Source organism: Lissotriton helveticus, chromosome 8 (assembly GCF_964261635.1).
Source record: "Lissotriton helveticus chromosome 8, aLisHel1.1, whole genome shotgun sequence".
In the NCBI taxonomy this organism is placed as follows: Eukaryota; Metazoa; Chordata; class Amphibia; order Caudata; family Salamandridae; genus Lissotriton; species Lissotriton helveticus.
The window spans coordinates 231,778,469-231,794,420 of record NC_136069.1 but is presented as its reverse complement, the minus strand read 5'-3'; the positions used below and the strand labels follow the sequence as shown (position 1 = coordinate 231,794,420).

Here is a 15,952-nt window from a genome sequence, read left to right as displayed (position 1 = left end):
CATCCTTGTAATGGGAAAAAAACAAACAGACCATGATCAAAAACTATCAAAGGTAATCAAAAGTCTAGAAGAATATGGATTGACTGCAGAGTATGCTAAATGCAAGTTTGCGGAAAAAACAGTGGCATACCTGGGGCATGAAATTACACCAGAAGGTATAAAACCAAAGAGAGGGTTAGTTTAGGCCACTGAGGATGCTCCTGTACCACAAACAAGGGAAGAATTGAGAGCCTTCTTAGGGCTAGTAGAATTTTATGCAAAATTCGTAAGGAATTTCTCAACAAAAAAACATATGAAATTAGACAATTACTTAAAAGTAAAAACAAATTTGTATGGTCCGTATGTTGCAACAAGGCATTTGTAGACTTGAAAAGAGAAGTTTGCGAAGCTCCACCCCTACAAGGATTTGACCCAGATCTAAAGAGCGTAGTCAAAACAGACGCGAGTGGAAAAGGTATAGGCGCTGTGCTTACGCAAATTGGGCCAGAAGGAAAGGAATTGACAGTTGCCTTTTCATCACGTTCACTCACCCCCACCAAGGAGAAATACTAGGTGATTGAGCGTGAGGCACTTGCGTATGTATGGGGTTTGGAGCATTTTCGCCAATATATTTGGGGAAAAAGAGTGACTCTAAGGTGTGATCACAAACCTCTGACAAAAGAGTTGACTGTGAAGGGAATGTATAATGCTTTTCCTAGATTAGCAAGATTGTCAGTCAGGTTATTGTACTAGAACTACGATGTACAGTATCTTCCAGGTGCTAGAAACGTAGTGGCATATTTTCTCAGCCGTTTACCCCTACCAGGAAGTGAGGAGGAGGAATGTAAAGAAGATGAGTTCTGCGTGGCAAACATTAGCGAAGAATTTCCAAGCATTCGTAGAGATGAACGGGTAAAGGAATATGAACAGGATGAAGTGATACAAGAAATAAACAAACATATTATCAATAGTTGGCCGAGCAAAAAACATATTAAAAACAAACTGAGACCGTACTGGGAACTCAGGAACGAATTATCTGTGGGAGGTGGACTAATTTTAAGGCAGGGAAAGGTAATACCCCCGAGACACTAAAAAAAAAATTCTGGACATATGCCACATAGGACATATGGGTATCAATAAGACAAAACAGAGAATAAAATGTTGGTACTGGTGGCCAGGGTGTGATTTGGAAATTGAGAGGAGAGTCAGGACCTGTGCACAATGTGAAAACTCTGAATAATCCCAATCACACTTAAACCACCTTTGCCTTGCCCGGAGATACCTTGGGAGAGTGTACATAGATATCATGGGCCCAATACGATGTCAAGGAGATCAAGTGTCTATCGAGCTTTTGGTGGACCATTTGTCGAAATGGCCGGAGGTCAACATACTCCATAAAGTTAAAGCAAACGACATTGTCAAGTTCCTCGACTGAGTGTTTACGAGAGAAGGCATCCCTAAAACTGTCGTAAGTGACAATGGCAGACAATTCACATCTGTTGCCTTCAAAAAGTTCATTGATAGAAATGGTATTACACATAAAACCACATCCGTATACCACCCAGCAGGTAACGGAGAGGTGGAAAGATTTAACAGAGTGTTGAAAGGAACTATATAACTAGCAAACAACAACGAGCAGAGTTGGAAAATGGAGGTAAAGAAAATGATTTGGGCATACAGAATAACATCAAGGGAAAGCACAGGTATCAGCCCATTTGAAAAGATGAGAGGAAGAACAGCACTGTCCAAGTACAATGTCGGGTGGCTTAAGACAAGTAGGAAGGCTAATTGGTCGGCAGAGGAGGTCAGGAAGAACGTACAAGAAGCACAGAAGACATACAATAAACGTTATGACACAAAACACGGATGCAAACCCCTAACCATCCAAGTAGGAGATAGAGTGAGGGTTAAAAGAAGTGGGCACATTGAGAAAGGATATAGAGGTTCACCCAACCATTGGTTGTGGAAAAATTATTTTGCAATTCAGCCTTCCTCAGCGATGGGAAAGTGTGGCATGCATCTTCACTATCTAAATGTGAGAGGAAGGACAACATAGAAAACGGAAAAAAAGAGCGGTTAGAAACAAACAAACCAGCGGAGGAGGGAGTTTGTAGGGACTATTACAGACATATGAACTTTGATTGGCTGTATGGAGATGTGTTGGAAGAAGAGGGGGCAGAGAGTAAGGGACATGGTTCCCCCAAAACGAGGTTGACAGCGCTCCTCTAAATCAGGAGCAAATAGATTCCATTGGGTAAAACAGAGATCTCAGCAGCGGCAAACCTACTGACGCATCCGGAGCAGAAAGTAATGAATTTTCTGAAGAACTGGAGTCTGAATGTGGTACCACCATTGCAGAAACCACCACCAGTAGATGCGGATGTACTGTGGCCATGCCAAGCAAGTTCAAAGACTTTGTGTGCAACTACCTATGGGGGTGATGCTACCTACCACCACTGTTCTCGCCTCACCCCCTGTTCTATTGTTAACTTCCTTTGGGAAGGAGATGTGTTGAGTTGTCTCTAATCATTTATTTACAGTGTCCCTTGTAGGCTCCCGTTTCCCCCCTCGCGCTAACCTCTGTGACATCAGCTGGAGTTCTAGAATGCCAGCTGCTACTCAGTTTGACAGTTGACAGAGTTTAGAGATTGAACTGGCTGCCGTGCACAGTTGCTCCTGCCGGTGTGTTGTATAAGAAGACCTAAATAAATGAAATTGTAAAACCTACCTAGGTCCGGTTTCATCTTAATAATATCTCACTAACATTACGTATAAAAACATGCACTGCCAATATCATACGGTTGGCACCTTGCCTACTTTAGCTTGCAAGTTAGCATCTTGCCAAACAAAATAAGAACGTTCACTGTAGGTGTCCAAGCAGGGGCACCATACGTTCAGGCTACCCGCTCGAATCAGACTAGAACGCTGCGCCTTCTGTGACGTGCGAGGCGTCGCGAGGCTGCAGGAAGCACGGGCTTCCATTGACCTTGTCGCTGCTCCAATGGTAGCCGAGCCGCCTGCGCACCTTTCCATTGGCAGAGCGGATTCAAACCCCCTTTCGCGCCAGACGTGCGACAACCCCCATTGGGTGGCTAAACGCAGCCTTTGTGCGGGCCTGTTTGCATCCGGGTTTCCTGGCGAGGGCCGAGTGACGGCAGTACGATCACTAGAGCAGTAGAGGAGGAGACCGTCTCAAAACACCGGGAACAGACGGACAGCTTCCTCCGAGGCGCGGGACCCCAGAGCCGCACCGAGACCAGCCACTGAGCAGAGCAGGGACCGGCCGAGGGTTGGGAGTCCGAGAGCTCTAAAGGCCGGCAGAGTGCGGAGCAGACTCTCGGAGGCGCGGGTGTGCGGACTTCGAGCATCGCCGGTGTCCAGCACCTGAGCAGCGCGGCGTCTACTCGGCCGCAGGATGGCCTCTGCCCTGTATGCGTGCACCAAGTGTCACCAGCGCTACCCCTTCGAGGAGCTATCCCAAGGCCAACAGCTCTGTAAGGTACGTGTTTACGCGACTGGAGAGTCAGGCCCGTGGGATCATGTTATGTTCAGAACCCAGATCCTTAACACTAATCTGTTTTTACGTCCTTTCGTGTGGCCAAACGCTGTGCTCGCTCTGGGTTGATCCCCTCCCTGGTTGCCGCTGAGTCACCGGGCTCGCTGCTGGTGTTGTGCAAGAACCGTCCCGGCACCTCAGCGGACTTGTCTTCAGGGCGGGACCCAGGAGCACTTGTCACCTTGAGGTGAAATGCAGAGGCTAGCTCGCGGGGGCTCTGGCAGAGTTACCTGCCTGCCTGCCTGCCTGCCAGAAGCATGCCTCTATGCAAAGCTGACCTTCTTGCCGAGGCGGAAGCTTGGTGTTTGTTAATTACAGAAGCCGGCCGGTGTGCGTCATTGGCAGATTTGTAGCCCCGCCCACAGGAAATAGTCAAAGCCTGCTAACTATTGTTGCTGGGGTTTGGAGTCGTACTTTTGTTTTGGCATGCGAATGTATTGTGCACTCTTTCCTTTAGTTACTTATACATTTATGCAGTTTATGCCACCCACAGCCCATGCAGTCGTTTGGTCTTTTAACAGATCTCTTGGTATGTCTACATTAGAGTTTTTTTCAAAGTAATGGTAGGAAATAACACATTTTTTCTTTCGAGGTAGGGGATTTGAATGTATTAGGGTTACACACACAATATTCTTACAGGGGCTGTCAGCCAGCCCTCTTCTTTCTCCCGCTAACACCATGGGGCAGTGGGTCATCTCACTTCGGCCATTGGTTAACTTTACTGTGGGTAACCTTGTTTTCACAAGAGGTACATCCACACTCAACAGTAGTTCCCTTAGGTTACCGGGACTACTGTAGTAGTAAGTGATTTTATTTTTTGCCTGAAATTTTTAAGGGCTCGGCAGCTTCACCAGCAATAACATTATGCAAAAACCATGACAGAATAAATATATACAAAGCCAAAAGACTGGCTTCCTTCTATATAGTTACTCTCGCAAGGACAAGGGTATTATTTGACTGACTAATTGGCCCCACGTGCATAGGAAGTTCTTTGTGAATTTGTATTACGCTGGTGTAGCTGTCACATGGGGTCTTCAAAGCGTGACCCTCATAATGTACAAAGAGAAACAAGAACCCTTGCACTCTATCTTGAAGTCAGAAAAGACTTGTATAACCCAGGATGCTTCATACTTTTTTTTGTTAACAGTCAAGGTGTGCGATTGTGGCATATTCTGCTTGGGCTGTTCAGGTTCAAGAGCTTTCTTCTAGCCTTGACCGTTGGTGTTCAGGATATATCGTCCATTCTTCAAGAATGAGGGCGCAGGGAATACGAGCGTGAGGGTTCGTGTTTTTACTTATAAATATCTGACACATACTTCAGTGACGCTCATCTTGTGTGACAGAGTAATGGTATTGGAACAGGGTCAAGGCAAACAATCATTTTTTCTTAATAAAAAAATTACGAAACAAAAAATTTCCACCGCCAAAAGGGCACCCTAAGTGGTAGTTGACTATCGCGTACAATAATTTAGAGTCTAAAACTACATTTAGGAGTGCTATGTTCTTAATGACTAACAAGCACATAAAGACCGCCAGATATTCCAAAGGAGTTTATTTTCAGTAAAGTAGATATCCAGAATGATTGCACAGGAAGAGCAGGCAGGAACCGGTTGAAACCCCGCTGTCCAGTCGAACAATCCAAGTTGGAATGCTCAATGAGCAACAGCAGAAACCAGGGCAACAGAACCGTCAAAACATAGCATCCAAAAGTAAACGTAACACCTACAGAAGTACACTAATTACAGACATTCCCATTACATAAAGTATACCCCCAATACAACATTGACTCGCTACACACAAATTTGAAGGTTCAAGATACAATTGCTTTTAAATCAGAAGACAAAAGTTTATATCATGAAAATCATTCGCATAATAAGGAAATAAACAAATTACGTGACAATTCCATAATTTTGACACCAGGAACTCCGTTCAATACACGTAGGGTACTCTTCCAAAACTGGCACAACCATTCGTAGTGTACTTCGAATGGTTGTGCCATTCGAAGTACACCAACATTTCCAAATAAAAATTGTATCTGTGGAGAAAGTAAAACAATTATTTCATCACACTGTTTTTCTTCATATACATTACCACTAGAGGCAGAGCAGATTTTTTTTAACAACACTTTTATTTCAGTCTCAAAACAATTCTGAGTCCAATACTGCATTTAGTCGATGAAATAGTGCAGCAAAGGTAGGCAAGTTTTGCATTCAAAATCGTTAGGTTGGCAAAAAGTACAGACAATGGAAAACTTCAACTTAAAAAATAACAAAAAATATACTAAAGGAACAGGAATCAAAAGGTCTAACGTATCAAACTGTTTTAGCTGTACTGTGTCTATGGGGCTTCGCGTTGTTACATAAGAGCTGTTCTTTCTGAAATTGCCTGCACCATTTTAAGTGCTCTTTGTGCCACTGCAAACTATGGATCGTGTTTTTATTTATTTATTTTTTTACTTTCCTGGACTGTACATAGATAAGCATTGAAGTTTTGCTGATCCCCGTAATAAAAGTTTTGCTGATCCCCGTAATAAAAGTAGAGAGTTTGAGTAAAGTGTTTTCTTGCACATCTTATCGTACTGGTGCAGACCCAAAGATCAGTGTTTTAATTCTGAAATATAGTTACAACAGTTTCAGCATCATAACCGTTCATGGGTTGAAAAGTAATTTAAATGTAATTATACTTTTGGCAAAACAACTTTCACTTCTGTTAAATGAACAGGGTTCGAAAAATCATAAAAATATTACTAGACCTGCAGGTCTAGTAACTTTAATAATCAACTGAGCGCATAAACAATTTCCAGGAAATTGGGGTTCAGCAAAAGTGTTCTAATTTGTTTTGATCCTATAAAAATATTTTTTTTCACCACAGAATTACAAAAATGAGTCTTAATAACTAGTGAAATATATTTAAAATGTTTGAACAGTTCACTTAGCTATTTCAGTGTTGTTAGAAAAAAGCCTGACATCTAACAGCCTTTCATTTAACATGTTTTGATTGCATGGTTCAATTGTCACAAAGTTCACAAAATCCTCTGACTTAAGTCACAGAAAGAAAAGTAAATGTAATAAGCTAACTTTTGACCTCTGTCTTTGAAAGCCAGCAAATGTGACAAGATAACAAGATGTAATGGCATTTTCAGTGCTCTTTCGCTTTGTGAGCAATAAAGATGCCTTTAAATATTATCTTGTTGCATTTGCTCAGAGGTCAAAATTCAGTTTGTCATCCCTGAAGTTAAAGGATTTTCAACTCTTTGGAAAGGGCAAGTAGTCCCTAAAAATAGCTCGTCCTGAATAAATCTTTCTCAACAATGCGAGTGAATTTTTCGAGCCTTGATGAAAATGACCAGATTATGCTAATCTCTGAGCAAATACCCAGATCATTACTGCTACCGCCGATGTCAGCACTTGGCATTCATGTCGTGAAATCATTTTAGGCACAACATGAGCCAAATCGGAAGTCAATTAGTGTTCAGTATCCCTCACTTTTTATTCCTTATGCTTTCTCCTTTTTGTTCCATCTATATGACTTCCTGTGTTAATAACCTTGTATTCTATCCCATGATGGTGGTATTTTCATTAACATTGTAGACTGCTGCAAGGCAAATTATTTCTACTGCATTCCTTCATTTACTGTGGCAACTTTAATTGACATCCACCCCAGCTTTTTAACTGTCTCCATATGATCCTCCTCGTTGTACTGCTACAAAGCTAGGATGTCACTGGTAGATTTACTACCCTGACAATGATAGCCATTAACTCCTCTTCCGCTAGTCTTTTTGTGCTCCTTCATGCTTCCTTACTGGCATGCAGTGACATGCTTTACTTTTGGACCATCAATCTTTCCAGCTGTTTAGTAAGTAAGGCACCAATGCCTCTTCAAGCTATGACCACCGCTGAACCATTCACCACAGTCAATGAAGCAGTCTGTCAGACATTAGTTGGTGGTATATGCATTACTTGTCAACACTCCCGTGTTTAATTCTCCTCCTCTGATTGGTTTGTGTAACCAACAGCAGATAAATGCTCATATACTGAACTGTTACTCTTTTAAAGTGTTTCTTGGTGGAACGCTACTAGTGCAAATGAACCAAGAACCGGTACTCATGTTTTTCTTTTTGTGTTCTCAGGAATGCCGTATAGCACATCCTATAGTAAAGTGTACATACTGCAGATCGGAGTTTCAGCAGGAGAGGTAAGGCTTCCTGATAAGTCATCGCTACACTTCAGTTCCCCGTTGGGTGCGCAGATTTCCATGGTACATTGATGTTAACTGTCACAAACCTCAAATCAGTTTTTTTTTGGGGGGGGGGGGGCTTCCTTTTTCTAGGCAAATGCAATTTTTACCTCTGCAAAAGGAAAATGTTTGTACTAGCGCTTTGAAATGCTTGATAAAGAAATTAGGAACTTAACTCTTTTGTCATTGCATACACTTGTACAGTGATCTGCCTCACAATTAAGGAAAGCGTGCATTAGTCAGTTAATGTGTGTGTGTGTGTGTGTGTGTGTATATATATATTTATATAAATCACCTCAAATTTAGTTTGACTGTCTTAAAACAAAAGTAGTCTTTAAGTCCTGGGTTTAACTTTTATGTAGAGCAGTGAAATTATGTCTTTTTTTTGTATACTTAAGTTCCAACTACTTATCTATTTTGATTGTTGTTTAAAAAGGCATATTTTTTGTACAGTACTTAATGGTCTCAAAATTCCTGGGGGATTGCGATGGGGACGTCTGAGAGGTGCACATAGCCTTTGTTCATGTAAATGTGATAGTTGTGTGTACAAATAGAGTTCACTCTTCATTTTAAAGAATTTTCTTTATGGAGCTGTTTCTTGAAGATCTAATTTGAGCTGTTACTTTTTTACAACCACATCCTCATAACATAAGCATTACTAATCTGTGGCACCTTTGAGCTATGGCTTGAAAACGGATTATTTGGATAATCTTATACATTATTAGATGCTTACTGAGATTGGCCTACCTCGCTATTAACTACAGTTCACCATATTGCAGCAACTTTCTTGAAGCTCACTGTGTAGATTGTTTGTCTTTGTCTTGGTTAGCTCACTGATAACTTCAGAGTGAAGCAATAAGGCCTCGATCAGAGCACTGGTAAATGTCCTCTCTTATTTTTAAAGCAGCAAGAAGGATCTGACTGTCTTTTGATGTATTTTGCTTTTTCAGCAGTTGCAAAATACTATTTTTCTTTGTAGGGCAAGTGTAGCTTCAAAACAGTTCCTTACTATTAATTTTGACTAAAGTCTACCCGGCTAGTCTCCATTTCGAGAATGCTGCAGGTGATGTGAATGCTACTTTTTATTATTATTTCTGCCCTTTGAGACCATTCTAGCCATCTCACCAGATTATTATTTTTCAAAAGCTTCATATTTAATACATAGAGGGGCTTTTGGTTAGCTTTTTCATTCACTGGTTTGTTAAAATGTCTTTCTCATTTTGTTTGCGTCCACCACAGGATACAGGATGGGGCAGTATGTCTGCCAACTTTATCCATTGGCTCCTTCACATTGAAGGTAGTGCATAGAGCCAGTGCACCTTATTTAACATCCACTTAAAATAGTCCCTTTCTCTTCAGTGACAAGTTTGCATTGCATGAGGGGGGAGATATATCGAGAACAAACACACCTACATTTTCAAGTCTTCCACAGTCACTTAGGTTAAACTGTGTACCACTGTCAACTCCTCCTGATCTAACAATGACTCCCAAGACCCAGATCACCATTGCTTTGATCAAATGTACTCTTTTATTTGATTTTTTTTATATTAACTTCAATTAATTTATATTTAAAATTTTGAATGCAAGCATATGGTGGCCATGTTATTTAGGTAGGCCATGAGTCTTATTTTCTTCTTTTTGGGCACCTTCTTTAAAAAATAAAATAATTAATCCTTTTACCAGCTGGCCAGGGCCAGAACTAATGGTTTTGCCAATGCATGTTTTTATTAATCTGCTAAATATGATTTGTCTGGTTAATCATATCCTTTATTTTCCCTCTTAGCAAAACAAACACAATATGCAAAAAGTGTGCTCAAAACGTAAAGCAGTTTGGCACGGTGAGTTTCTAATATTCTTATGGTCTGTGAAATAAGTGTGCCTTTTAAATTGTAATTATTTGTTAGTCTTGATTTTATTTATTTGTCTACATTTAAACAGTTTTTGAAATGTTGGTCTCAGCAGTTGCTAAGCAAGGTTAATTGTAAAATGTGCTGTGGCACGTAACCTGCACTAATTCCCTAGCAGGCTCGTACATGTGAAGATATTGACCACCATGAGTTTCGCAGGGGAGTGAAGTGTAGCTCTAGAATCCACTGGAGATCTTTTCTTTTTTTCTCTCTTAAGCAGCACCTCAGAGTGCAGGCAAGAGTATAAATAGGATGCTGACCCCTCCCACATTGCCTAGTTCCTTATATTGCACTGACCCTCTTAGGGTGTGATGTGCCGATTTTTAGAGCCACCATAACTGTCCCTCATAGCTTTTCATGCCATTTTGTGGGGGTATTTATAACTGGATACCCTCATTATTCCATGTCTCCCCATGGTTCATCAACATTTAAATCACCTCCTTCATTTACCAATGCAAGGCTAAAGAAGGGAACTCCAGAACTCTCAGCTGGGCAACTCTCTGCAAGTCGTCAAGCACTTTGTGTAGGAAAGTAACCCTTTTGGACATGGTCACCTTCTTCTTTTTTTTTTTTTTTTTTTTTGCAGTTATCTGATGCCATTTTGACAGAAGTGCCCTGGGTTCCTGCTATCCAGGTCCCCAGTCCCAGATGCCTTTCCTTAAAGATGTACAATTGTTCCCTGCAATTGGCAAAACCTTTAGCCTCCCTTTAAATCCCTAGTAAATGGTACCCCTGGTTTCCAGGGCAGGGAAGCTAAAGAGGGGCATCAACATGCAAACTGCCATTGCAGGCTGTATGCCATGGTGCAGAGAAAGTGAAGACACGACACGGCACAACTACTGTGTGCTGTGCATGCAGAAACTCCGTCCATCACCACCCCCTTTTTTACCACCCCCTTTTGTACCGTGCATGCAGATACTGCATGCAGTATAGGTAAGTCACCCCTGCAGCAGGCCTTACAGCCCTAAGTCAGGGTGCACTTTACTACATGTGTGGACATACCCGCGTGAGCAGATAGGCCCCTGTGATGTCTACGTAGATTCTTAGGTATTTCAGGTGAACAGGGAAGTCATTTTTTAGTAAATTTGCTGGACACTGGTGTTTACGAGTTCCTCAACTACATGATGGCTTCACTGAAACTAGAGATGTTTGGTATCAAACATCTCGTATTAATAAGCTACACTGATTCCGTGGTGACATTTCATAGTTAGCCACTTCAGCAGCCGCGTAGCTAGGGGGATGTGGGGGGGGGTCTGCCCCAGGCGGCACTAATTTAGGGCGCCGGCCTGCCCGTTGTGGTGGCCTTTATAATTTATTTAGGGACACTCACTGTCCGTCAGTGTACCCAAGTACATTATAAAGGTCACCATAACGGGCCAGTACCCCACGGCTGCCGTGTGTAGTGCGAGCCTGCGCAGCAGCACCGCATGTCACGTGCCTCCCTGCTGCTGCCCGATGCGACGTCAGCAGTGCCTGAGAGAAAATGGAAGTTGTGGAAGGCTTCCGCAATGAGCGCGCCTCACACCACACAGGAATCCTTTTAAAAAATGTGTTCCTGCGACCGGATGCAACCCCAAGGATCGCACTGGCCTCCGCAGCCCAGGGCACACAATTGTGAAACTGCGCCTTTGAACATGAAATGAATCATGCCCGGGCGGCATGGTTTGCCCCAGGAGTCAGTGGGTTACGAGGAGGCTGGGCAGTGCTGAATTCCGCTCGCCAGGAGTGAAGTAATTGCATTTCTCAAGTGAATTGGTTGCAAACTGATTAAAGAAATGCAAGACAAAGTAAATGCATGCATTCCTATCAAGGTTCTTAAACCTGAAATTGTTTTTGCAAGCCACGCTTTTGTGTGGCACTCTCGGTGATCATTGAAGTACTTGGATGCTGTTAATAAATTCTCTGGTTTGTTACCTTCCTCACAGGAAGTGATACTCGCTGCTACCATCACAAACTGACAAGCTTCATATTTAAAAAAATAAATACAGATGTCTCGTTTAGACAGTTAAAAAAATGTTCTTGCCTTTTAAACTAGCAGCGCCTAGTATCTTCAGCTGGCTGCTCTAGATGCAGTTTAGCAGTCACTTACAGCCTGTGTCTGACTCCATTCGGACCTCATGCCAAGTTAGCTGAAGATTTTTAAACACTTTTTATTTATTTTAATTGTAAGGTCAGATGAAACACCAATAATTGTGTTGATTATTCTAGATGACAGTAATATACACTTTCGTCAACCACGTCCTTGCAAAGATATGTGAGAAACACATCCCTATCTTCCAGACGGGTCAGAAATACATGACTTGAAGCATTGTCTTTAACGGAGCCCGTCTTTCGCTTTAACCACCTCTTAGCGCTTATAGGTGATCTAACAAAAAGGGCGTTGGAAAACTATGTGCTCAGCTTAGATGAATCATATTCCCTTACTTAAATCCATAGAATGTTATCAATTTCTTTTGGTTAACCCCTTCCCCTTTTTACCAATCTCTCCACAGAAATGCACAAGACCACGTTCCTATTAAAATCTGCAATTATTGGCAGTGCGCCACAGTACTCCACAGTTGTGTTATGCCACTTTGTTAATACCAGCCCTTGGTTAACAAAGACTTACTGGTATATTCACTTCCTGTTTACCTCAAATGCCCATCTGCACGGTAAGCGCCTCACCTCCCAGGTAAACTTTCTGCAAAACTGCCTATACAGATTTGAAGAGTAGACAGTAATAAATGCCATATTGCTGAGCTTGAGGATGGCATGGTTGAGCAGCCCAAAAGCCTGCAACTGATTAGGAAGCAGCCTTAGAAGCTGATTAGGACTGCGGAATGTCAGAAGAACTTCCAGGACCTATATGATGCCCCTGAAGGTGATTAGTCCTTGCATGATGCCAAATAACAGAGTTTGAACAGTCCTGGTTCAAATTGACATTAAGGGCAGTGTTTGTCCAGTGCCTTTCATTAACCATAGACTATTTCCTAGGAAACAGAATTAGGTGACCATTCAACAAGACTGCTTTGGATACAGAAGCCGTTAACCACCACTCCTTACCCACCACCACCAGGAATCTATTCCTTTTACTGTCTGGTTACACTCATCTGTAATGACTGAATTAATCAATAAAATATCATAATGCAAACAAATGCATTTCCTACCAATTACTTTAACTTGGATTTATCTTTAAACATACAGTGTGCCTTTGTTTTATATGCTTTTACCTGAAGGTAAAGACAATAGAAACTTGGGACAGAATAAACATATTTTGTCCTTCCAGCTTCGTTTTTAATTTACTGCCCCTCATAACACTCTCCCCCCTCATCCGGCCTGGTACTGCTCAACTGCAGAACTCAAGTTAGTCTTGTGATCAGGTGCATTGGACTCACCTGTAGTATCCTGAAGGTGCTGACAGGGGAATCGTGCTCAAACCCAGTGTGGTGAACCGGTCTGCAGACATTGCTGAGGTCATGGACGGGGCAGATAGGGGACAGGGGACAAGGGTCCTGCACAAGCTGTGATGTTATGAGTGAGATGTCACAAAAAGAGTAGGTAGAACTGATGTAGGTTTTGGGTTTCCGTCTGCTTTTCCTTCAGCGGCATAGCTAGGTGGGGGCGGTCCGCCCCAGGCGACACTATTTTGGGAATAGGGGCTGTCTAGCCCTAGACCGGGTCATGTATGTGCATGTAACTTCCATGATCGAGGTAACTATGAGTGGCAATATTATGTGTCTCTCTGACGTCTTTCAGGTGCTCGGTGTCCTTTTTCCCCAGCACCCCCCAGGGGGGCGGCAATCTGAAGGATAGCCCCGAGCGCCACAAGCTCTAGCTATGCCTCTGCACTTCAGTTCATCTCGTCTGACCTCCCATTGTCTGGAAAGGGCTTGCAAATGAGGTTGCCACCTCTAGCACCTTGCCAACAGGCTGTATGGGAGCGCTCACCACAGTGCTCTCAATTTATCTCCCCAGAGTGTGTGCTGCTCTGCAGTTACACCTGACTGCACAGTGCTCTTTTCTCACCGTTTTCCTTGGTAACCAGGAATGTCCAGAAGCTCTTCTCCCCAAATCCTCTCCGATGTCCAAAGCACCGAAAGAACCTGCTACCGGGAGCTCATGATGAACACCACCATCCCGGCGGCTGGCAAGTCTTGGCTGGGTACTTGGTTTTAATAAGAGAAGACTAATGGAGTAAGCTGTGATGTGCCAGTTTTCACAGAACAAGAATACTCTGGCTGTAGGACCAACTGGTCGAAACCACTGTGATGGTTCTAAAGAAATGGAACCCAGAGCAGGTGCAGTGGTGGAACATTAAACTAAAAAGAGATGGATTCAGGTATTTGGGTATAGACTTAACTGGAGCATGAGAAACCACCTTTGACCTGGCTGTAACTTGAGTTTTTGGCTGACCGTTTCAGGAAGATGATAAACAATGGTGAAAACTATAATCCCGCTAATCTCGCAAGGGAGAGGGGAAATGATTGTGGTTCCTCGTCCCCCCTCCAAAATCTAGGGGTGGGGGGACATATCCCCTGCGTCCCCCACACTTCCCACGCCCAGGGAGTACACAATGTTTTTCACCTCTGCCACATCAAAAGCCCCCCTTTGGATATGTGTTTCTCTGCTCATACAGTATTATACTCACATTTCAATGTTCACTCGAGCTGCAGACTGCATCATACCATCGCCGCTCAGGATCTCACTTGGAGGACCAATCGCAGAGTCGTCCCCGCCTGCAGGCCTTCCTCTTGCTTCGACCCACTCTCTCCATCCCCCCCCTCCACATACATGGTGCACACAGTTTGCTGGCGCCACTGGTTTTACTTCCCTTAGCTTCCAGATCGGTTCATATTCTAGCTAATATACTCCATTTTATAGAACACTAACAGTGAACAATATTATTCACTATTCGCATAATTAAACAAGCATTTTTAATGCAATAGGTCTCCCATTTGCAATACTTTAAGCTATTGGCATTGTAAATGAGAATGTATTGTATTTAGGTTTTAAAAACATAAATAAAAGTCATTGTCATTTACAATGCCAATAGCTCAAACTTGCGTAAATGCGAGACCTATTGCATTGCAAATACTTGTTTTTTTTGCAGAGTTTTATATAGCGCGAACTAGACCCGAACCTAATCGGGTATCAGAGCGCTTTACATAGCACCAGTTACGTTACCTGAGAACACACATTCATCTTTAAGGGCAAATGGAGGCGGACCTGGGCACATGAAGACTTGGGAGGCAGCCTTAGTATGCCCCATGGAAATAGCCATCCAAACCAGCCTGTAATCTCATCAAGCTGAAAATACTTTACAGAACATACATGATTAGAATACAAAAAATTAAGCTTGTGTCTGATGCCAAATGTCTGCATCTCCTTCACACTGTTTGGAGATGCAGAGTCATCCAAACGTTTTGGACAGAGGTGCAGGATGCCCTGTCTATTGTGTTTAGAGATGGAGGTCCTACTAAAGCCACAGTTTATGATCCAGACTATCCCCAGCGATGTTGAACTAGTCCATGGAAAATGAACTCTGGTCTTAAGGCTTGGCAGTAGCCAAATGGAGCATAGCAGGAGAATGTGGAAAAATACAGCACTGAACATGAGACAAGTTGTGTATGGACGTAGTCCAATGTACGGAGGCAAAGAAGGTGTTTTTTTTAAAGTAGGGAATGCCCCCACAAATTCCAGAAAATATGCGAACCGTGAAAAGTGTTTTTTTTTTTCTTTTTGGCTAGACTTTGAAACATACTGTAGCTTGGACCTACATTATTGTCCAGGAGAATGCTGGATTCTAGTTGTACAAAACAAACACAGCTGTCTTCCATGTCCAAGAGTCCGCTGTACCTGAATGCTAACCTTATTCTCGGTTTTACTGTGTGTACCAATCAACTTGTTTTATTTAAGTACTATGCAATAAAAATATCATATGACAATAGAATGTACAAGGCAGGACAGGTAGCCTGTGACCGTCCCAAAAGAATGGGGTTGAGAGACCACCCCTGACCTTGTCCAACCGACGTGAGAAGAATTGCAGAATTCTCACACCATGTGTATGCACCATACAGATCCTCTGTGCCCAACGGAACCTTTTCTGCATGGTTAAGCGTGCTCTTTTTTCCGTTCATAAGAATGCCGAAGGATTACTTGGAGAAAATGCCGTCCTCCCAGGCAGATGGTATTTTTATGTGATGATTATTCATCTCCCTGTTCTCACATTTAATGGTCTGAAGCATTTGCTGAATGAATCCCTTATTTTACACCTTCCCTATGCAAAGATGTTTTT

At 42.7% G+C, this 15,952-nt stretch overlaps 1 protein-coding gene across 5 annotated transcripts in view; it reads left to right on the top strand.

Annotated features, from left to right (window-relative positions):
- The first annotated feature begins 2,959 nt into the window (after positions 1–2,959).
- FAM76B (family with sequence similarity 76 member B) overlaps positions 2,960–15,952 on the top strand; it is a 146,538-nt gene continuing 133,545 nt past the window's right edge. For 3 of the 5 annotated variants that reach the window (XR_013599802.1, XM_078656983.1, XM_078656982.1), the window contains exons 1-3: positions 3,107–3,478; positions 7,665–7,729; positions 9,555–9,609. Coding sequence is in view for 4 of the 5 variants with exons in the window: in XM_078656983.1 (XP_078513109.1) it covers positions 3,395–3,478; positions 7,665–7,729; positions 9,555–9,609 (204 nt within the window). In the remaining variant the exon portion in view is untranslated. Of the gene's footprint in view, positions 3,479–7,664; positions 7,730–9,554; positions 9,610–15,952 lie in introns of all 5 variants that reach the window. The other 2 variants (XM_078656981.1, XM_078656980.1) reach the window with 2 other exon arrangements.